General features: G+C 43.9%; 1 protein-coding gene across 7 annotated transcripts in view; it reads left to right on the plus strand.

Annotated features, from left to right (window-relative positions):
• Positions 1-22,071, plus strand: part of RFFL (ring finger and FYVE like domain containing E3 ubiquitin protein ligase) — an 80,547-nt gene that overhangs the window by 45,688 nt on the left and 12,788 nt on the right. For 6 of the 7 annotated variants that reach the window (XM_033184190.1, XM_033184191.1, XM_033184188.1 and 3 more), the window contains exon 2: positions 19,012-19,199. In XM_033184190.1, coding sequence (XP_033040081.1) covers positions 19,020-19,199 — 180 coding nt within the window. In that variant the 5' untranslated portion in view covers positions 19,012-19,019. Of the gene's footprint in view, positions 1-19,011; positions 19,200-20,221; positions 20,381-22,071 lie in introns of all 7 variants that reach the window. The other variant, XM_033184194.1, reaches the window with a different exon arrangement.

The following is a 22,071-nucleotide window of genomic DNA, read 5'->3' on the forward strand; positions in this document are numbered from 1 at the left end:
GCTTTGTTTCCTGATTGACTCGCCCTTTGGGGCAGAATGCCTGGGTTGAAATGAAAGGGTAGGTTTCTCTGCTGCAGTGTTCAATCTGTCATCTCTCCTAAACTCCACACTAAGAAGCAGCCATTTAATTGGTCAGACCCCTGGGGTGATATTTTGGCACAGCTCCATTGGTTAGAATTACTTTTCCCTGAACTTCATAGCAGATGCTGAGGTCCCTCTGCAGATATTTGTCATAGAATAGTTGAAACCAGGGAGTTTCTGAGAACATTTATAACTTGTGATTATTATGTATGTTTTTCAGTTGTTAACAGTTACCGCCTCAGAAAAAGAGCTCACTTATTGCTAGTGGGAAGTGAAATCTCTCTCCTTTTCCCCCTTATTCATATTATTATTTTAACAGTTTATGTTCCAAGACCCTCTGCTCTCTCTTTTCCTGTTATCATTCTGTTATGTTTCTCCTTCCACCTTGCTTGGGCTATGCAAGTCAGGAACAACAGGCAAAGGTACACCCAGACCTGGGTGTGTCTGGTAGAGGTCGGTTTCTTTGATTTCTAGCATGTCTTTATTTTACGTCTGCATTTGTTGTTTTCATGTTTATTTGTATTTACAGTTCCCATTGCAGCACCATTCCAATCCAAAACAACAGTGAAGGCATTGAAGCCTTCTGTGTCTTTTTAGGAAGGGATGGAAGTGACGGTCTTATTCTTCTTCCAGGCTCTCCTTTTCTGGTTTTGTCCTTCTGTAATAACAATTTAAACCATTTTTATTTTCTTTTGTTTTTCAAGTAATCTTAGCAGACAAATAATTCTCTTCAGTCTTTCCTTCAAGGTATTGCTGTGGTTATATGTGTTTAAAATCCTTAATTTACTGATCATCCTGGAATCATAATTGTGCAGTTTCTGGCTTTTTTTTTTTTTTGAGATAGAGTCTCACTCTGTCACCCAGGGTGGAGTACTGTGGTACAATGTTGGCTCACTGCAACCTCCGCCTCCCGGGTTCAAGCGATACTCCTGCCTCAGCCTCCCGAGTAGCTGGGACTACAGGCGTGCATCACCACATCCAGCTAATTTTTTGTATTTGTAGTAGAGACGGGGTTTCGCCATGTTGGCCAGGCTGATCTCAAACTCCTGATCTCAGGTGATCTGCTGGCCTCAGCCTCCCAAAGTGCATTACAGGCGTTTACAGGCTCAGCGATTGCAGGCGTGAACCACCGTGCCTTGCCAATTGTGCAGTTTTAAGCATGAATTTCTGTCCTATTTTTTTAAAAAAGCACTCTATTGCTGTTATCATTAGTTAATAATTCAACAAGTATGTGTTGATTACCTGGCATTAAGGCGGAGAATAAAGCTGTGAAATAGACTCACTCTTGTTTCCTGTTTCACTTTCCACACCCTAAATATAGAAGAAAAATACTTTAAAAAGAATTATACAGGCTGGGCATGGTGGCTTATGCCTGTAATCCTAGAACTTTGGAAGGCTGAGGCGGGCGGATCACTTGAGGTCAGGAGTTCAAGACCAGCTTGGCCAACATAGTAAAACCCCATCTCTACTAAAAATACAAAAAATTAGCCAGGCATGTTGGCACGTGCCTATAATCCCAGCTACTCAGGAGGCTGAAGCATGAGAATTGCTTGAACTTGGGAGGTGGAGGTTGCAGTGAGCTGAGATCGTGCTACTGTACTTCAACCTGGGCAACAGAGCAAGACTCTGTCTCAAAAAAAGAAAAAAAAAAAAAGAATTATACAAATTGTTAGCCAGTTGATTAGATACAGTGCTGCTAGAATGCTCTTTCCCCCAGAATGTAATCATCATGAGATTCAAGGACCTTGCCTGTTGTTCCTCTTACGTTCCCCAGAGGTACTGGAGATTCATGCTAAATAGTCTGATAAATCAATTCTGGTTATAAGGAAGTGTATAAGATTCTATGAAGTGAGGCATGGTGGCTCACACCTGTAATTCCAACCCTTTGGGAGGCTGAGGTGGGAGGATCACTTGAGCCTGGGAGATTGAGGCTTCAGTGAGCTGTGATCGCACCACTATGTCAGCAGCCTGGGTGACAGAGTGAGACCTGTCTCAAAAAAAAAAGATGTTATGAGAGCACAGACAGGATCAGGAAAGGTTTCCCTGAGGAAATAAGTGATGTAAGTAAATGATGCGTAAGGGAGGTGAGGTGGCAACAGTGCTCCAGGCTGAGAGAATAGCTGAATAGCTTGAGGGAGAGAGATTCCTAAAGCCAAAATAACCTTGGCATTTGAAGAACTGAAAGAATAGGGTAGAGTAAGGAGTAAGGCCCTGAGCACTAAGGATCTGCTTTCATTATTATTTACTAGTTACCCAGTGACATTACTTATTTAATTTTTTTTGAGACAGAGTCTCGCTCTGTCTCTCAGGCTGGAGTGCAATGATGCGATCTCGGGTCACTGCAACCTCCGCCTCCCAGGTTCAAGCAGTTCTCCTGCCTCAGCCTCCATGTAGCTGGGATTACAGGCACCCGTCACCATGCCTGGCTAATTTTTGTCTTTTAGTGGAGACGAGTTTTCATTTGGGATTACAGGCGTGAGCCACCGCACCCGGCTGACAACACTTATTAAAAGGAAGGTAAGCCAGGTGCACTGGCTCATTGCCTGTAATCCCAGCACTTTGGGAGGCCCAGGTAGGAGGATTGCTTGAGGCTAGGAGTTCAAAGACCAGTCTGGGTAACATAGTGAGATCCTGTCTCTACAAAAAAAGTAAAAAATTAGCTGGGCAAGGTGGTGGGCACTTGTAGTCCTAGCTACTCAGGATGCTGAGGTGGGACAATCGCTCAATGCTGCAGTTTGCTATGATGGTGCCACTGCACTCCAGGCTGGGTGACAGAGACTTGTCTCAATAAATGAATCAATGAAATAGAGCATTAGTTGCAGTTGAGACAATTAAGTCAGAAACCCCTCCTCAACTGGAGCAAAGGTGAGTAAGAAGAGAAACTGAAATACACCTTAAATATCAAAGACTTTATCTTTAGAAGGTTGGGGGTCTATATCACTGGTACCCTGAACTTGTAGAAACTAGAAATGCAGATGATTTATGGGATGTATAAATTAAAGTTCTGTAGTCCCAGGAATGGCTTTTCTATGTATTATACTTTTTACAAGGTGCTTAAGGTACTTTTGAATCCTACAAAAATCAGACCATTTTAATTCTGAGTTTTGTAGGATTATGGTGTTAAATAAGACAACAGATGCAAACATAACAACTAACTTGGCACATTTTAGGTGTCTTGTAATGTTATACTTTGTTATCTTCTGAGAAAGGACTTCAGGAACCCCAAGTTCTGAATAACTCCCCCAATTTTCCCCTTGTCTGCCATCTGCAATAATAGCACAGAAGATTATGTCATGTCTAAAGCTTCAATCCTTTATATTAAAGTATGACTTGGGAACTGAAGGAAAGAGGAGACTCCAGTCCTTGTTGTCTTTGATGTTACTGACATCTCAATGTGAATGGAGGCTCTGGAAGCTGGTTTGGAGAGAGGCAAAGGCAAACGTTTAATCCTCATGAGCCCATGCCTTATTATAATGACGGCTGTTTACTGAATGTCTATTACTGCCCTCTGCTCTTGATGTAAGATTGAAAAGTCCAGTGAAGATATGATCCCCCTTTATACTGAGCATCACCTCTATGTCCAGCCTGTGAGGTGTAGGAAATTTGTTCCTGTTACTCTGAAGCTCATAGTGGCAACTTTCTCAAGCTCATTCGTTTATTCAATGTTAGAGCCAGGATTTAAAGTCAGGTCTGACTGATTTTAAAGCCAAAGTAAAACATATTTGGGAACAGCCTTTCCCCCCCCAACCTTTCTCTCCACTGTTCTGTCTTCTTAAACTTTAGCCCTAAAGTAAAATTCTTACCTAGGAAATATGCATGTATCCATTACCCATATCCAAAGGACTGCCTTGGAGGATAGAAAATGTCTTATTAGTATTTAAAGCTTTGGAAGTGTTTTCTTCCCCTGAGTTCTGGCCTGTGAAATATTCCTTGTTTATGTCCAGCCCATGCACCATTTCAGCAGGGCTGTTTATCCTAATTCAGGCCTTGGGTTCTAAAGTTCTACCATATACATGTCTTCTCTGTGACTTAGCTATTCTGAATTCTTTTTTCTTTTCTTTTTTTTTTTTTTGAGATGGAGTCTCGTTCTGTCACCAGGCTGGAGTACAGTGATGTGATCTCGGCTCACTGCAACCTCTGCCTCCTGGGTTCAAGCAGTTACCCTGCCTTAGCCTTCTGAGTAGCTGGGACTACAGGTGCATGCCAGTACACCCAGCTAACTTTCTGTATTTTTAGTAGAGATGGGGTTTCACCATGTTGGTCAGACTGGTCTCGAACTCCTGGTCTCAGGTGATCCGCCCACCTTGGCCTACCAAAGTGCTGGGATTACAGATGTGAGCCACTGCACCTGTCCACTGAATTATTTATTCTAAAATAAATATCTCAAAAATAATCTCACTATCACAGAGAACATGCTTCATTGTCCCACCCCCAGCACATGAGACCAGTTAGTAGTATGGTTTACTCAGCAGGCTGCTTACTTACAAATGCAACAATTGCCCTATCTTATGCTCATTGTGTTGTCACCAGCATTTTAAATCTTTACAAGTCAAGGTGGATACCTCAGGCAGGTTTACTGCAAAATTCTAGTAAACAGTTTCAAAGGATTTCAAGTTGCTTGCCAGACTAATTTATTTTTAAAAGTAAGCAGCCTTCCAAGCTAAGAGATGATTTTAAATTTCAGGTGAGTTCTCAGGACATTGTGATTTAAAAAATTATGTTGTTGGTATAAATCAGCTGTGTCAGGGCCTGTCCCACCAAGGGCCTTGGGTGGTAAGAAACCCAAGCTTTGGGTGACCAGAGAGAAGAGAGAGACCTTGGGCTTTCCAGCCAGTAGGGCCTATGAAATATGTAGGTCATTGGCATTTTATTTTATTTATTTTTTTGAGAGGGAGTCTCACTCTGTCGCCCAGGCTAGAGTGCAGTGGCGCGATCTTGGCTCACTGCAACCTCTGCCTCGCGGGTTCAAGCGATACTTCTTCCTCAGCCTCCCGAGTAGCTGGGACTACAGGTGCCGGCCACCACACCACTAATTTTTGTGTTTTTAGTAGAGATGGGGTTTCACCATGTTGTCTAGGCTGGTCTTGAACTCCTGACCTCACGTGATCTGCCTGCCTTTGCTTCCCGGAGTGCTGGGATTGTAGGAGTGAGCCACCATGCCCAGCCATCATTTTAGAATTATACTTTTTAGCTTGGCGCAGTAAAAGAGAATCCTTTCTCAGCCTTCAGGTCTCATCTCAGGCATCACCTACATGAGGAGTCCTCCCCCATTTATACACACCAGCCCGGTATGTATAAATACCCACAATGTCTTGAAGTTAGCAAGTGAGAAAAGTAGCACGGTATGAATTGGAGAAGTGGTCAGGGTCTTTTTTTTTTTTTTTTTTTTTTTTTTTGAGGCGGAGTCTCGCTCTGTCTCCCGGACGGAGTGCAGTGGCCGGATCTCAGCTCACTGCAAGCTCCGCCTCCCGGGTTTACGCCATTCTCCTGCCTCAGCCTCCCGAGTAGCTGGGACTACAGGCGCCCGCCACCTCGCCCAGCTAGTTTTTGTATTTTTTAGTAGAGACGGGGGTTTCACCGTGTTAGCCAGGATGGTCTCGATTTCCTGACCTCGTGATCCACCCGTCTCGGCCTCCCAAAGTGCTGGGATTACAGGCTTGAGCCACCTAGTCAGGGTCTTTAACCATGTAAGAGTCAGGGTCTTTAACCATTTAAGAAGTGATTATTTTTATTCTAAAATGCAATAAGATCCATGAAAGAACTTTTTTTTTGAAGAGTTTTTAAACATTTTTATGTACAAAGAGTTAACATGGTTTCTTTCACTGGGTAGATGCCTTGGATAATCCATCCAAGGAATATCACTTCTAGGGAAAAGCAACGTTAAAGAGCTTTAAGTGTGTGTTTTGAGGGGAGGAGGGGAGTGGATGATGCCTTGTGGAGAAATAGTTGGATAGAGGCAAGAATTAAAGCTAGGAAACCTGTTAAGAGGCTGTTCTTTTACCCAAGAAGCCATTCTAGACTCTGGAAATTCAGTAGAGCACAAAGTCCCTGCCGTCATGGGATTTCTATTCCAGTTAGGGAAAACAGTTAAATGAGTAAGCAAATAGGCTGGGCGCGGTGGCTCAAGCCTGTAATCCCAGCACTTTGGGAGGCTGAGACGGGCGGATCACGAGGTCAGGAGATCGAGACCATCCTGGTCTACACGGTGAAACCCCATCTCTACTAAAAAATACAAAAAAACTAGCCGGGCGAGGTGGCGAGCGCCTGTAGTCCCAGCTACTCCGGAGGCTGAGGCAGGAGAATAGCATGAACCCGGGAGGTGGAGCTTGCAGTGAGCTGAGATGAGATCCGGCCACTGCACTCCAGCCTGGGCGGCAGAGCAAGACTCCGTCTCAAAAAAAAAAAAAAAAAAAAAAAGTAAGCAAATAATGTCAGCTAATACCAAATGTTATGGTGAAATTAGAAAATGACATTAAAAGGCTGGGCCTGGTAGCTTATGCCTGTAATCCCAGAGCTTTGGGAGGCTGAGGTAGGACGATCCTTAAGAGTCCAGGAGTTTGAGCTTACAGTGAGCTGTGATCAAGCCACTGCACTCCAGTGTGGAGAGAGACCCTATCTCTCACAAAAAAAAAAAAAAGAAAAAAAAAAGAAAAAAGAAAATTACATTAAAGCTGACGTTTGGATGACAAGAAGGAGCTAAGCATAGGAAGTTCTGGGGAGACCAATCCAGGCAGAAGGAACAAACAACAAATCTAAAGGGCCTAAGGAGGGAAATGTGATTAATATATGAAAGATGATGATTTAGCCCATCAGCAGGGGCAGGGAAGATGAATGTAGAAATTTATGAATCTTTGATTTAAGAAAAGTGTTTTTAATTTTTTTTTTTACTTTTGTTTTTGAGAGTCTTGCTCTGTCACCCAGGCTGGAGTGCAGTGGCATGATCTCAGCTCACTGCAACCTCTGCGTTCCAGGTTCAAGTGATTCTCCTATCTCAGCCTCCCAAGTAGCTGGGACTACAGGTGCCTGCCACCACGCCTGGCAAATTTTTTGTATTTTTAGTAGAGATGGGGTTTCACCATGTTGGCCAGGCTGGTCTCGAACTCCTGACCTCAGGTGATCCACCCGCCTTGGCCTCCCAAAGTGCTGGGATTACAGGCATGAGCCACTGCACCCCGCCAAGAAAGGTATTTAAAGCAACCTGAGGTATGGGTGGAGAGGGAGGCCCAAGACAGCCTGGACACTCACAACATTTAAGAACAAAGGGAGGGTTAAGAAGCAGCAAAAAGGCTTTGAGGTAGGAGGAAAGCCACTGGTGCAGAGTGCTAGAAGCTAAGAGATGTTTAGAGGGGGAGAGTCGCTTGTGTCCAGCATTGCTGAGAGATTAAGATGAGGATAGAGAAGTGTCAGTTAGATCTGGCCACTTGGAATTCCTTGGTGACCTTGAAGAAATTAGGAATAGTGGTTGGCTCAAGATAGATTGGAGAAAGTTTAAGAGTGAATTAGAAGTTAAGAAAGTGGAGTCGGCCGGGCGTGGTGGCTCACGCCTGTAATCCCAGCACTTTGGGAGACCGAGGTGGGCGGATCACCTGAGGTCGAGAGTTTGAGACTAGTCTGACCAACATGGAGAAACCCCCTCTCTACTAAAAATGCAAAATTAGCCGGGCATGGTGGTGTATGCCTGTAATCCCAGGGACTCGGGAGGTTGAGGCAGGAGAATTGCTTGAACCCAGGAGGCAGAGGTTTCAGTGAGCCGAGATCGTGCCATTGCACCCCAGCCTGGGCAACAAGAGTGAAACTCCATCTCAAAAAAAAAAAAGTAGAGTCAAATATTTGGAGGAATTTGATTTAGAGGAGATCACAGAAAAAGAGCTTTACTGGGGAGGGAGAGAATGTGGGGTCAAAATTGTTTTTTAAAAATTTTTTGGTTTTTTTTTACAAATTACAAATATTTGACTAGTTGCTTTAAAAAAAATCTGTCATTGGCTGGGCGCGGTGGCTCGCTCCTGTAATTCCAGCACTTTGGGAGGCCAAAGTGGGTGGATCACGAGGTCAGGAGATCGAGACCATCCTGCCCAACATGGTGAAACCCCATCTCTACTAAAAATACAAAAATTAGCTGGGCGTGGTGGTGCATGCCTGTAATCCCAGCTACTCGGGAGGCTAAGGCACAAGAACTGCTTGAACCCAGCAGGCAGAGGTTGCAGTGAGCCGAGATCACGCCACTGCACTCCAGCAGTGGTGATGGAGTGAGACTGCATCTCAAAAAAGAAAAAAGAAAAAAAAAAAAGAAAAAATCTGTCATATAGACCGGGTGCAGGGGCCCACGCCTGTAATCCTAGCACTTTGGGAGGCTGAGGTGGGTGGATTGCTTGAGCCCAGGAGTTCGAGATCAGCCTGGGCAGCTTGACGAAACCCCGTCTCGACAAAAAAATACAAAAAATTAGGTGTGGTGGTGCGCACGGTTGTGGTCCCAGCGACTCGGCATGCTGTGGCAGGAGGATCAGGTAAGCCTGGGAGGTCCAGGCTACAGTGAGCCATGGTCACATCACTGTACTCCAGCCTGAGCAACAGAGTGAGAGACCCTGTCTCAAAAAAACAACAAAACAAAACAAAAACATAAAAACTTTTAATTCAAGTGTAACTAGAGAAGCATACAAATTATAAGTGTACAGTTCGATAAATTTTTACAAAGTCAACATATCTACATAATCAGCATTCAGATTAGGAAACAAAATGTTATCAGAAGCCCCTTGGGCTGCCTTCCATCTATAATCCTGCCTCACAGGATGACCACTATCCTGATTTTGAACACCATAGTTTGCCTGTTTTTGAACTTTATGTAAAACAAATCATTTCCCATATATTCATTTGTGCCTGCTTCTTTTGTTCAACATAAGATTCGTCTGTACTATTGCATGTATCGGTTGTTTGTTTTTTCTCATTGCTCTGTGAACATATCATAATTCTACTGTTGATGGACACTTCAGTTGTTTCCAGCTTGAGGCTATTACAGTAGGGCTTCCATGGATATTCCTGTAAACTGTTTCGGTGAATGTAAATTTCTGTTGGGTATATGCCTAGATGTAGAATTGCAAAGCCATGGAAAGAGATGTGTGTGTGCATGTACACACACACACACACACACACACACAATTTGCAAATTGGTTGCAGTGATTTACACTTCCACCAGCAATATTAGAGTTCCAGTTGCTCTTTTTTCCTTTTTTTTTTTGAGACAGAGTTTCGCTCTGTCATCCAGGCAGGAGTGCAGTGGTGCGATCTGGGCTCACTGCAACCTCTGCCTCCCAGGTTCAAGTGATTGTCCTGCCTCAGCTTCCTGAGTAGCTGGGATTACAGGTGTGTGCCACCACACCCGGCTAATTTATTGTATTTTTAGCAGAGACAGGGTTTCACCATGTTGTCCAGGCTGGTCTCGAACTCCCGACCTCAGGTGATCTACCCGCCTGGGATTACAGGTGTGAGCCACTGCACCCGGCTGCTCCAGTTGCTCTTTATCCTTATCAACATTTGCTAGTATCTCTTTTCCATTTTAGCCATTCCAGTGGTGGTGACACTTGGTGGTCGTAATTTGTACTTCCATTATGACAAAGAAGAGTTTTTAACACCTGGGAGATTCTGGAGCATACCTGTATGATGATAGGAAAGTTCCTGTAGAGATGGAAAGCAAAAGCTCAGAGGGGATAGGCCACAGGGTAGACAGATTGATTTTTTAAATTAAATCGGGACTACATTTCAAGAGGGTGGGCTTCAGGGTCTAAGTGACCAAGGTTCAAATCTTGGCTTTGCTATCCTCTAGCTGTGACCTTTAACAAGTTACTTTACTTCTCCGAACCCTTTTTTCTCACCTGAAAATGGGAAGAACTAATCTACCTTGCGGGAACTGTGAGGATCACATGCGATAACACTAGGTAAAAGTACCTATCTCGGTGCCTGGCAAATAGGCATTCTTCCAGCAGAGAGTAGCTACTTTCTTCTTTACTTCTCAAAATATGTAATTACTTATCAGTTATTTCAGAGAGACTTAGCCTAAGCCCTATTGATAGGCTTTTCACAGAATTTCCTTTCAAAACCATTGCAATTGTACTTTAATTGCTTTTTAATGATAATGTACAAGATGAAGCTAAGCCCATTCTGTACTAATGATTCGTAACGTGGGATACTTTTCTTTATGCACTAACAACATAGATAGATGCTTTTAACCATTCCAGAAATATGTTACTGACAGTAGATGTACCATCCTCAACAAACTGGACATGATTCTGTAAGGCTTGCTTTCCAGCCCTTTTCTGATTTGCCATGTCAGAAAAGCATTTCTTTAAGGTTTGGGGGCATTTTATTTACGTATTTTAAAAGGATTTTTGTAAACTGTTATACAATGGGTGTACCATAAGTGTGTTGATTCCAAGATGTAGCTGTCTATGCTTTTGTGTAAAGTCTGTTGTTGCAGAACTACCTTGCTGCACAGAGCAGTTAATTAAAATCAGAATAGATTGGGTGAGAACCTTGGGGATTTTTTTACTGCCTTAGTTTTTTGCTGGTTTTGGAGTTACATTGCAAACCAGCATGGCCCTTTTACTCCTCTCTCCCCTTCTTGGGAAGACTCATGACAACCACTGATCTGCTTTAAATTATTTGCCTTGGGCAGGCGAACAAGTGGAGAAGTGTTTTAAAATTACTTAGGAATCTAGGACTTCATAGGCTGAAATCACATTATCTACTCTCTTGCCTCTAACTATGACTGTACCAAGCCTACCTGGAATAGGTAATTTATTTTATTCTGTTATTAACACTGTTATTTTTCTGTTCAGCAGGGCTAAGTCTCCCAAGAAATACTAGCATACCTATCAAGCTGACAAAATCCTGCATGCTAGCTAGCCATTCCTGCCTCATATCACAGGGTTCTTCCACAGGGAATGGTAAATGTTCTTACTCGCTCTGGCCCTACATCTCCCATTTTTCTCCCCTTTAGGGAAAGTGGAAGAGGAGACCCTAGTAGGCTTCAAGCAAGCCCTGTAGGACAGCAGTTAGACACTGTTTTCGAGGATTAAATTGCCAAGTCTGTCTTTTAAGAAGAGGGTGAGGGGAGTTTGGGAAGGAATGTTCAAGCCCTGAGTGAAGATCTGATCATTTTCTTTCAAGATCAGAAGGAGGTTTGTAGATAAGAGAGAAAAGTTTTTCAGTTTTCACCTTAGGGAGAATTCTTTCTACACCTCACAATTAGTTCCACTTTCAGTCCTTTTCTTTTCTTTTTTTTTTTTGAGACGGAGTCTTGCTCTGCCGCCCAGGCTGGAGTGCAGTGGCCAGCTCTCAGCTCACTGCAAGCTCCGCCTCCCGGGTTCACGCCATTCTCCTGTCTCAGCCTCCCGAGTAGCTGGGACTACAGGCGCCCGCCTCGTCGCCCGGCTAGTTTTTTGTATTTTTTAGTAGAGACGGGGTTTCACCGTATTAGCCAGGATGGTCTCGATCTCCTGACCTCGTGATCCACCCGTCTCGGCCTCCCAAAGTGCTGGGATTACAGGCTTGAGCCACCGCGCCCAGCCTTTCAGTCCTTTAATAGCAATATCAAATGCCATGTATGTATATCTGTCTATTTAGGGATGAGGAATGAAAAATATATTCCTAAGAGAAAAGTATTTTAGCTTGTATAGCGTTGTTATAAACTCTTTCCTTCCACCCTCTGATATAACCCTGAATGTAGTTGTTATTTAGGGTTAGGGCTTTCTAGTTTGGCAGGAGAGTACTTCTAACTGACCATATTAGGACATGTTTTTTTTTTGTTTGTTTGTTTAAATACCTGTCAGAGTGGCCGGGCGTGGTGGCTTATGCCTGTAATTCCAGCACTTTGGGAGGCTGAGGCAGGCGTATCTCACCTGAGGTCAGGAGTTCAAGACCAGCCTGGCCAACATGGTGAAACCCCATCTCTACTAAAAATACAAAATTAACCAGTTGTAGTGATGCACACCTGTAGTCCCAACACTAGTCTGGGTGATAAGAGTGAAACTCCATCTCAAAAAAAAAAAAAATATATATATATATATATATATAGAGAGAGAGAGAGAGAGAGAGAGAGAGAGAGAAAGCCTAGTTGGCTGACTTTGGCAAACCTGTTCTGTTAGACTGAGCAGGTCTAAGGTATGTTAGCATTGGAGAATCTTGCCACTACCTGCTCTTTCCTGTAATAACCCCCTTCCCCACATATGTATATTCCTAGCATAAGACTTCATTCTCCATCTAAACTTGGAGACTATGGGATAACAGAATGGCAACTTTTTTTTTTTTTTTTTTGAGATGGAGTCTCGCTCTGTTGCCCAGGCTGGAGTGCAGTGGTGCAATCTTGGCTCACTGCAACCTCTGCCTGTCAGGTTCAAGTGATTCTCCTGCCTCAGCCTCCTGAGTAGCTGGGACTACAGGCGCCCGCCACCACGCCCAGCTAATTTTTGTATTTTTAGTAGAGACGAGGTTTCACCATGTTAGCTGGGATTGGTCTTGCTCTCCTGACCTTGTGATTCGCCCACCTTGGCCTCACAAAGTGCTGGGATTACAGGCCTGAGCCACCGCGCCCAGCCAGCCTCCTTTTTAAAATTAGCCAAATACATGAATAGGCTGATAGCTCTTCTTTCAGAGATGTTCAGAAGAGGCACTTAAGGTTAGAACCAAAGTTAAGAGAATAAAAATAGTGTGGAGGAAGATGGGTTCTCTTGACTCCAGCTAAAGAAGAGTTTTCTTCTGTCTTGTATCAAGATGTTCAAGTTGAGTTATATGCCTTTCAAGGCCCCAGATCCTCTCGGGACAAGGACCTGGTCGAAATCACTTTTGGTGTGTCCAATACCCACAATATAGCTAGTGCTTCCTAAGTGCTTGTTAAAGTACATGGATTTTTGCCGGGCATGGTGGCTTACGCTTGTAATCTCAGCACTTTGGGAGGCCAAGGCAGGTGGATCACCTGAGGTCAGGAGTGCGAGATGAGGCTGGCCAACATGGCGAAACCCCATCTCTACTAAAAATACAAAAATTAGCTGGATGTGGTAGCTCCCTGTTGTCCCAGCTACTCGGGAGGCTGAGGCAGGAGAATTGCTTCAACATGGGAGGTGGCGGTTGCAGTGAGCCAAGATCACGCCATTGCACTCCAGCCTGGGTGACAGAGTGAGACTCTGTCTCGAGAAAAAAAAAGAAAGAAAAAAAAAAGTACATGGATTTAAACAATATACAACTTTCTAGTTTTTCCTACTGATTGTGCCTTACCAGGTGGGGCTGTCCATTTTGTGCAAAGTCCTTGTAGGAAAAATTTACAACCTGTAGATTCCTTGTGTGGAACAAAAGTTTACTTTTTTCTTGTGGCTAAATCTATCTCCCCTTTCCTTTTTAATTTTTTTAATTTTTGAGACAGGAACTTGCCTAGACTGTGGTGCCTAGACTGGAGTGTGCTATGGCACAATCATAGCTCACTACATCCTCCTGGACTCAAGTGATCCTCTGTCCTCTCACATAGCTGGGACTACAGGTGTGTGCCACCATGCCTAGCTACTTTTTTTTTTTTTTTTTTTACTTTTTTGACACAGAATCTTGCTCTGTCGCCCAGGCTGCAGTGCAGTGACGTGATCTCGGCTCACTGCAAGCTCTGCTTCCTGGATTCATGCCATTCTCCTGCCTCAGCCTCCCGAGTAGTTAGGATTACAGGTGCCCGCCACCACACCCGGCTAATTTTTTGTAATTTTTTTAGTAGAGACGGGGTTTCACCGTGTTAGCCAGGATGGTCTCTATCTCCTGACCTCATGATCTGCCCGCCTTGGCCTCCCAAAGTGCTGGAATTACAGATGTGAGCCACCACGGCCGGCCTATTATTATTATTTTTTATAGAGATGGAGTCTCAGTGTCTTGCCCAGGTTGATCATGAATTCCTGGCCTCAAGTGATCCTCCTGTCTTGGCCTCCCAACATGCTGGGATTATAGATGTGAGCCACTGTGCCTGGCCCCTTTCCTGTTTATTTCGTACTTCCACTTTTCTATTGCTAATACTATAAACTTATATTTGGTTACACCTGCCTTCACCTCTGCCCCACTGTCTGGTGAATGAAGTGACTTATCCTGCCTGGGAATAGACCTACCCCCTAATCTGATCACATGATGACTTCTTTTTCCTATTTATTTATTTATTTTTGAGACGGAGTTTCGCTCAAAATGCCCAGGCTGAAGTGCGGTGGCTCACTGCAACTTCACCTCCCGGGTTCAAGTGATTCTCCTGTCTCAGCTTCCTGAGTAGCTTGGATTACAGGTGCATGCCACCACGCCCGGGTAATTTTGTATTTTTAGTGGAGACGGGATTTCACCATGCTGGCCAGGCTGGTCTCGAACTCCTGACCTCAGGTGATCTGCCCACCTCGGCCTCCCAAAGTGCTGGGATTATAGGCATGAGCCACCGTGCCCAGCCGGATCACTTCTTTTTCTACTCCAACCTTTACTCCTACTCCCATCATTTATTGCCAGCTTCACTTCCTCTACAGTCTCTTAATGTTTTGGGGACTCCTCAGCAGTTTGTGAATATGTCTGCATTTATCCTGGTGACACCGGATCTCCTTTAGCAACTGCCTTCTCTCTTCCTTTCACTTTACAGTCAAGTTTCTTGAAATAATAATTTATCCTTGGAATTGTGTGAATTCTTACTTCTCATTCACTTTCCAACCTATGATTATCAGCTTCTTTCTTCCTAAACTGCTTAGGCAGAGAACACACATGGACACTTTCCTAAACCTTAGTCCATTGGGCATTTTGCATTCTTCCTTGTATTCTGTTCTCTGAGACATTTGACAGTGTTGCTAATTTCTTCTTGAAACTAAAAACACTCTCCAGTTCCCCCTGCTCTGAGCATTCTTTTTTCCTCTCTGCTGCTGTGGGCTTTCCCCTGCTTGCCCTGTAGATGTGGTTTTCCCGTGTCTTCTTCTCTTCTGACCCAGACCATCTAATTAGTCTCCGGCCCAACTCCGGCTTTACGTACTTCGGGTGGGTCATGTGTTCCCAAACCTTTATCTTCAGCCCAAACATGTATTGTATTTAGCCCTGGCTAAATACAAAAATTAGCCAGGCATGGTAGCAGGTGCCTGTAATCCCAGCTACTCGGGAGGCTGAGGCAGGAGAATCACTTGAACCTGGGAGGCGGAGGTTACAGTGAGCTGAGATCACGCCTCTGCACTCCAGCCTGGGCGACAGAGTGAGACTCCATCCCAAAAAAAAGTTAGTGAATTGTCTACAACCTTGTCCTCTTTGCAGGGGACAAGCCCGGAAAGCCAGATGGTAATTGTTGTGAAATCTGTAGGTTTATTAGTTTTATTTTGTACCTTTGCCTTCCCAGAAAAATTGTAGTTAAAAGCATTGTTATAATACAGATAACAACAACTAATGTTTATATAGTGCTTTATAGCATATAGACTGTCCAGATGAGAAAAATGAAGTACAGAAAGTCTATTACTTGTTAGAGGTAGATAACACAGCCTTTAAGTAGTAGAGCAGGACTTAGGACTGAGGCCTTCTTATTCCAGATTCTATATTCTTTTTTTTTTTTTTTTGAGATGGAGTCCTGCTCTGTCGCCCAGGCTGGAGTGTAGTGGCCGGATCTAAGCTCACTGCAAGCTCCGCCTCCCGGGTTTACGCCATTCTCCTGCCTCAGCCTCCTGAGCAGCTGGGACCACAGGCGCTCGCCACCTCGCCCGGCTAGTTTTTTGTATTTTTTAGCCACCGCGCCCAGCCTATATTCTTATTATTATTACACACTGTCTCAGATTTGTCTATCAACATGTGATTTAAAGAATTACAAAATTTGGCGGGGCATGGTGACTCACACCTGTAATGCCAGCACTTTGGGAGGCTGAGGCAGGTGGATCACTTAAGGTCAGGAGCTTGAGACCAGCCTGGGCAGTATGACAAAACCCAGTCTCTACTAAAAATACAAAAATTGGCCAGGTGCGGTGGCTCACAACTGTAATCCCAGCACTTTGGGAGGCTGAGTTGGGTGGATCATGAGGTCAGGAGATTGAGACCATCCTGGCTAACATGGTGAAACCCCATCTCTACTAAAAATACAAAAAAATTAGCCAGGCATGGTGGCAGGCGCCTGTAGTCCCAGCTACTTGGGAGGCAGAGGCAGGAGAATGGTGTGAACCCGGGAGGTGGAGCTTGCAGTGAGCCGAGATTGCACCACTGCACTCAAGGCTGGGCGACAGAGCAAGATTCCATCTCAAAAAAAAAAAAAAAAAAAAAAATTAGCTGGGTATGATGACACATGCCTGTAATCCCAGCTATTCAGGAAGCTGAAGCAGGAGAATCACTTGAACCTGGGAGGCGGCAGTTGCAGTGAGCTGAGATCGTGCCACTCCATTCCAGCCTGGGTGACGGAGTGAGACCCCTGTCTCAAAAAAAAAAAAAAAAAAAAATTACAAAATATCTATTTCAGAGGGCTATTCCTCCTTTGTTATCTCCATTCTCTTGCCAACAAAGAGCTCATTTACTTTATCATACACACACTCTGTGAAGAACTCTTTACTTCATTATTCCATGTGAACTGTTAATTGCAAGTAAAGGCCAGATTACTTGCAATTCTTATTCTGGGAACTTAAGTTCCTGGGAACTAAGTTCCTCTTCTGGGAACTTAGAACCCTCAAACAGGTTATATCGAGTCAGAGAGAAATGTTCTTGATGTGCTGAAGACTGAATAAATGTGTGATTAGTTAAGACTTAGATATTGGATATGATTCATTCATTTGCTAGTTCTTGTTGAGCTACCTAACTGGGCACTGTTAGACTATCACAATCCCTGTTGTGGTGGGGGTCAGAGGCAAGTTGGGGAGACAGGTATTAACCAGGGACCGCTGCAGGGGAGAGAATTATATCACAGGTTCAGTGGGGGCAGTGTTGGAAAGCTAAAAAGGACCTAGAGAAGTGAAGAGGTCTAAGGTTATGAGCTATTTGACCTAGGAAGTTACTTCCCCTTGCTGGTTCTCATTCTTTTTTCCTCTATAAAATGACCCAGGTTAAATCAGTTGGCTTCTTAGTTCCTTGCAGTTTGTGAAAGTGCCTTTGTTAAAACAATGAGTCAGGAGGCAGAGCATTCTATTGTGTGAACTGATTATCGAATAATAACACTAAATGTTTCATTTATAATCTCTGTAAGCAAAGAGTTCAGGCTCAATGTGTCTACATTGGCTGCTTTAGTCGACTGAGAAAAACACTCATATCTCACATCAATGCTTGGCATTTGAGTGGGCCCTCTTACAATTGTTGGGTTATTCTGACATTTGAGGGATTCAATCCGGATCCTCTTTGTTTTCTGATCGTAGAAGTCATCACCCCTTTGTCCCAGTACCTGCATTTGATATGTAAAATGGGAGTAATAAACCAACACTTCTTTTTTGTTGTTGTTGTTGAGACAGGGTCTCACTTTGTCACCCAGGCTGGAGTGTAGTGGTGCAGTGGCACGATCTCAGCTCACTGCCACCTCCGCCTCTCAGGCTTAAGTGATCCTCATATCTCAGCCTCCTGAGTTGCTGGATTACAGGTGTGTCCCACCACACCTGGTTAATTTTTGTATTTTTTTGTAGAGATGGGATTTTGCCATGTTGGCCAGACTGGTCTTGAACTCCTGAGCTCGAGCAATCCTCCCACCTTGGCTTCCCAAAGTGCTGGGATTATAGGCGTGAGCCAACCACACCTGGCCAACACTTCTTTTTTTTTTTTTTTGAGATGGAGTTTCACTCTTGTCACCCAGACTGGAGTGCAGTGGTGTAATCTCCCGTCACTGCAACCTCCGCCTCCTGGGTTCAAGCCATTCTCCTCCCTCAGCCTTCTGAGTAACTGGGATTTCAGACATGTGCCACCACACCTGGCTAATTTTGTATTTTTAGTAGAGATGGGGTTTCTCCATGTTGATCAGGCTGGTCTCAAACTCCTGACCTCAGGTTATCCGCTCGCCTCAGTCTCCCAAAGTGCTGGGATTAACAGGTGTGAGCCACCACACCTGGCTCCGACTTCTTAATAAACCTATAGAGGCTCTGTTTCAGGAAGGAAGCAAATATTTGTTGAGCTTCTGCTACGTGGACAATAGTGCTAGGGAACAGTACTGTACATAATGAAAAAATATTCCCTGCCCTTGGAGGAATTTATGGCTTAGTAATAGAAAATAAAGAGCAAGATATACCTGGGCAAGAAAGTATAATAGGTGCTGTGATAGAAGTTTATCTAGGATTGGGGGTACAAATGTAAGAGTAGTTTTACTGGCTGGCAGGAGGGGAAATCAATGAATGGACAACATAGTATGGGGAAAAGGATGTTAGGTTTGGAGTCAGAAAACCTGGGTTTGTAGAATCTCAACTCTGTATATTAACTGTCTATATATTAGCTATATATTTGATTTCTTTGAGTCTGGGTTGCATCGTTTATATAAAGCAATTACCAATAGTCTTCCCCAGCCTAGCGCCATGGCTCACGCCTTAATCCCAGCACTTTGGGAAGCCGAAGTGGGCCCATCACAATGTCAGGAGTTTGAGACCAGCCTGGGCAATGTGGTGAAACCCCATCTCTATTAAAAATACAAAAAAGTTAGCCAAGCATGGTGGCGGGCACCTGTAATCCAAGCTATTTGGGAGGCTGAGGCTGGAGAATTGCTTGAACCCAGGAGGCGGAGGTTGCGGTGAGCCGAGATCACACCACTCTACTCCAGCCTGGGCAACAAGAGCGAAACTCTGTCTCGGGAGAAAAAAAAAAAAAAAAAGAAATCTGTGATCCTTGAAAACACATCCACCCCTCTACCTTGGTGGCACGTGTGGATTGAGTATCACTGCTCACCTGTGCTCTTGGACATCAAAAGGACAGTAGAGGTGTATCTTAACTCTTGACGTTTTCCCCTTTCCTTCCTTGCACCAGATTTTATCATGTGGGCAACCTGCTGCAACTGGTTCTGCCTGGATGGACAGCCTGAAGAGGTCCCACCACCCCAGGGAGCCAGGATGCAGGCCTATTCTAACCCTGGGTACAGCTCCTTCCCTTCCCCAACAGGCCTGGAACCAAGCTGCAAGTCCTGTGGGGCTCACTTTGCAAGCACAGCCAGGAAGGTGAGTGCTGACTTCTTGGCCTGCTCTGCCACTGCAGCCTATGGACCATGGGCAAGTGCTGCTGACCCCTCCGAGTGCCTGCAACCTTGCCTTTGTAATGCTGGTGACCCAGACCTGTCCCTTTCACAAAAATGTTTAAGAAGAACTAACCAAGTAAAAGCAAAAGCAAAGCATATCAGCATAGATTTGGAGTCAGTAGACCTGAATTCAGTTATCAGCTTTGCTACTTACTAGCTATATGATTTAACCTCTCTTGAGATTCAGTTTCCCTGTTATAAAATGGGATGATTGTAGTCCTCATCTTTCAGTGTTGTGGGAATAAAGTGAGACAAGAAAGCCATGAAGGGTGCCCAGCATGATGCTTAGAATGTCGTAGGCACTTGATGTTATTTACTTCATTAGCCACCATCACAAAAGACCTGATTGCAGATTAACTTGTTCTTTTTATCAAAAACAATGTTAAGGATGCCTCAGATACATTAGGACCATAACAAAGACTGGAGCTTATTTACTATAGCAGATTTCATTTGAAATGCTTGGGAGCCATGCTTCCCAAATGAGTGAGCTGGAAGTAAAATTACTGGCTGGATTATGGTGTCTAGGTGTGCACCCTCCCTCTTCCAGAGACAGTGAGTTATCTGTGATCAAGCAGGACTAGGGCAGAAGGTAAACCCTTACCTGGATAAAGAATGCCTGCATTCTGCATTTTTCTGCAGAATGAGAGGTTTGCAGCCCAGAATAAGTGATAGATTATGATGTTAAAATGGTGATCATGTGAAATTTGAGAGGAAATCATACTTTTAAACCATCTGCTATGTGCAAAGGACTGTTTAAGGAATTTAAATTTTTTTTATTTCATTTAATCCACATAATAGCTATGATATACATTTTAGAATCTCCCAAATCCCATATGAGAAACTAGGGCTTAGGGTTTAAAATTTAAGAAGAACATTGAATGTGTTAAATTCCTGACAAATAGCATGAGAGATATTAAAATACTCATTCTTTTCCCTTGACTTCAGTAGCACTCAAGATCACATAGTTATTAAATGACAGAGCCGGGATTCAAACCCAGGTCTTTGATTCCAAAGCCCCCTCCCAGAAGACGTTCGGCATGTCAAGTAGAAGATGACAGTTATAGGCCTGGATGCCTAGAGAAGCAAGGCAATGATTAAAATAAGGTGCTTTTTTTCTTATTTATTGGAAAATGAATTACTGAATATCTACTGTGTATCAGGAATTGCCTGGGCTAGGGAGGCAGAGATGAAGAAGGTCATTCCTGCTTAACAGGGAGCTTGCAGTCGCACAGGGAGGTGAGGACAGTGCACACCATACAATGTGACAAAAGAAAAGTGTGTGTAACAAGAGCTTCTGTGAGGGGAAGAAAAATTCCAGTTTGGATGGTAAAAGATGATTATTGGTACAATATTTTCTTGCTACAAAAGTATGAATTAATTTTGTGCAATTTACAGTGAATTTTGTGAATATTAAGGGTGTTTTCATCTATGAGAATTTTTCATTTGTAATTTCATGCTTAAGTGGATCAGCATTCTTATCTTAAGGGTTTGGCATTTAACAGCCAGGGTCTTTCAAAATGTCTTTTTCTAGAAGTGCTTGAATTGAAATGATTACATGGATCTTACTGTCTTTTTCTTTTCCTTTTTCTTCATTATGGTCAGTATTTTCTGATTGCTTACTGGGTGCAAAGTACAGATAACATTCAGGACTTTATAGAGAGAACATAAGTAAGATGTGGCCCTTGCATTCCCTGAGTTTTCAGTCCTAAAGAGAAATGGCAGGCTGTAATTTTGCCACAAGCCAAATACTCCACCTCTATTGGTAATACCTCTCTGTGGTTTAGCTGTGACTGACAGTTTTGGAGGGAGTCTGGCACCCAGCCTCTTTAGTTGGACCAGTTGGAGGAGGAGGTTATGCTTGGAGCCATGGAAGTGATATTCAGATCTCAGAGTGTTAAGAGAGGACTGGGTCTTAGGTGCTGGTAAGGGGAAAAGAAATTAAAGGTGACTGTTTTACCTTTTCTGGAGCATCTACCTTGTGCTAAGGTTTTATATACGTTCTCTCATGTAATATTTTCCATATTCCAGGGAATAGGGGTGGGAGAGAGTAGGAGCAAGGGAAGGGCAGTTGGCAAACGGGAGCCAGCAGGGCCCTGCACACAGCATCCTTGAAGGATGGTGCCCACCTGAGGTGCCATGGCCAGTTCTGTGATGCTGGATAGCTCAGTGCACTCTGGGTATTTCTGCAGGCATGTTGGTTGCCTCCACTAATTCATCTTTCGTGCTACCTGGTTACTCAGTTGTTTTGAACCATTTGGTAGAATTTATACATAAGCATGTCCTTTGCTCATTCTGCCTGCATTTGTTGACAGCCCTTTTTTCCTTTCCTCTTGTTCTCTCCTTCCACTGCAAACTGGGGTTTTAGCCTCAAGCCCTATCCTGTTCCTGTAGGGTGTGTTTCAGATGCCAGCTTATTTCAGAGTCCCCTTTCAGCCAGTGGGTGCATAGAAGCTAGGTTGCTGTCTGCATTCTGATCTTGCATCCAACAAGCCACACACATTTGAAGAAAGAGAGTTGTTTGGATCTGGCAGATTGAGCAATGCAGGCTTTATAATTGTGTCAAGCTAGGTCTTGTCAAACTGCATTGACTTAAGTAATATTCCATGTCAGGCCCACAGGTTTATGACATTGAAGCCTGTTTGTTTCAGTCTCAGTCATCCTAAGCACACTTCATTTCCCAATAGAAAAGCTTTAGATGTGAATGAACCCCAAATACCTGAAAACATCCATTTTCTGCCTGCGTGGCTACTGGTGCCAACACCGTTACACTGCTAGTGCAGCCAGGCATCCTTTTA

This window comes from Trachypithecus francoisi, unplaced genomic scaffold, assembly GCF_009764315.1.
Source record: "Trachypithecus francoisi isolate TF-2019V2 unplaced genomic scaffold, Tfra_2.0 Lachesis_group20, whole genome shotgun sequence".
Lineage (NCBI taxonomy): Eukaryota > Metazoa > Chordata > Mammalia > Primates > Cercopithecidae > Trachypithecus > Trachypithecus francoisi.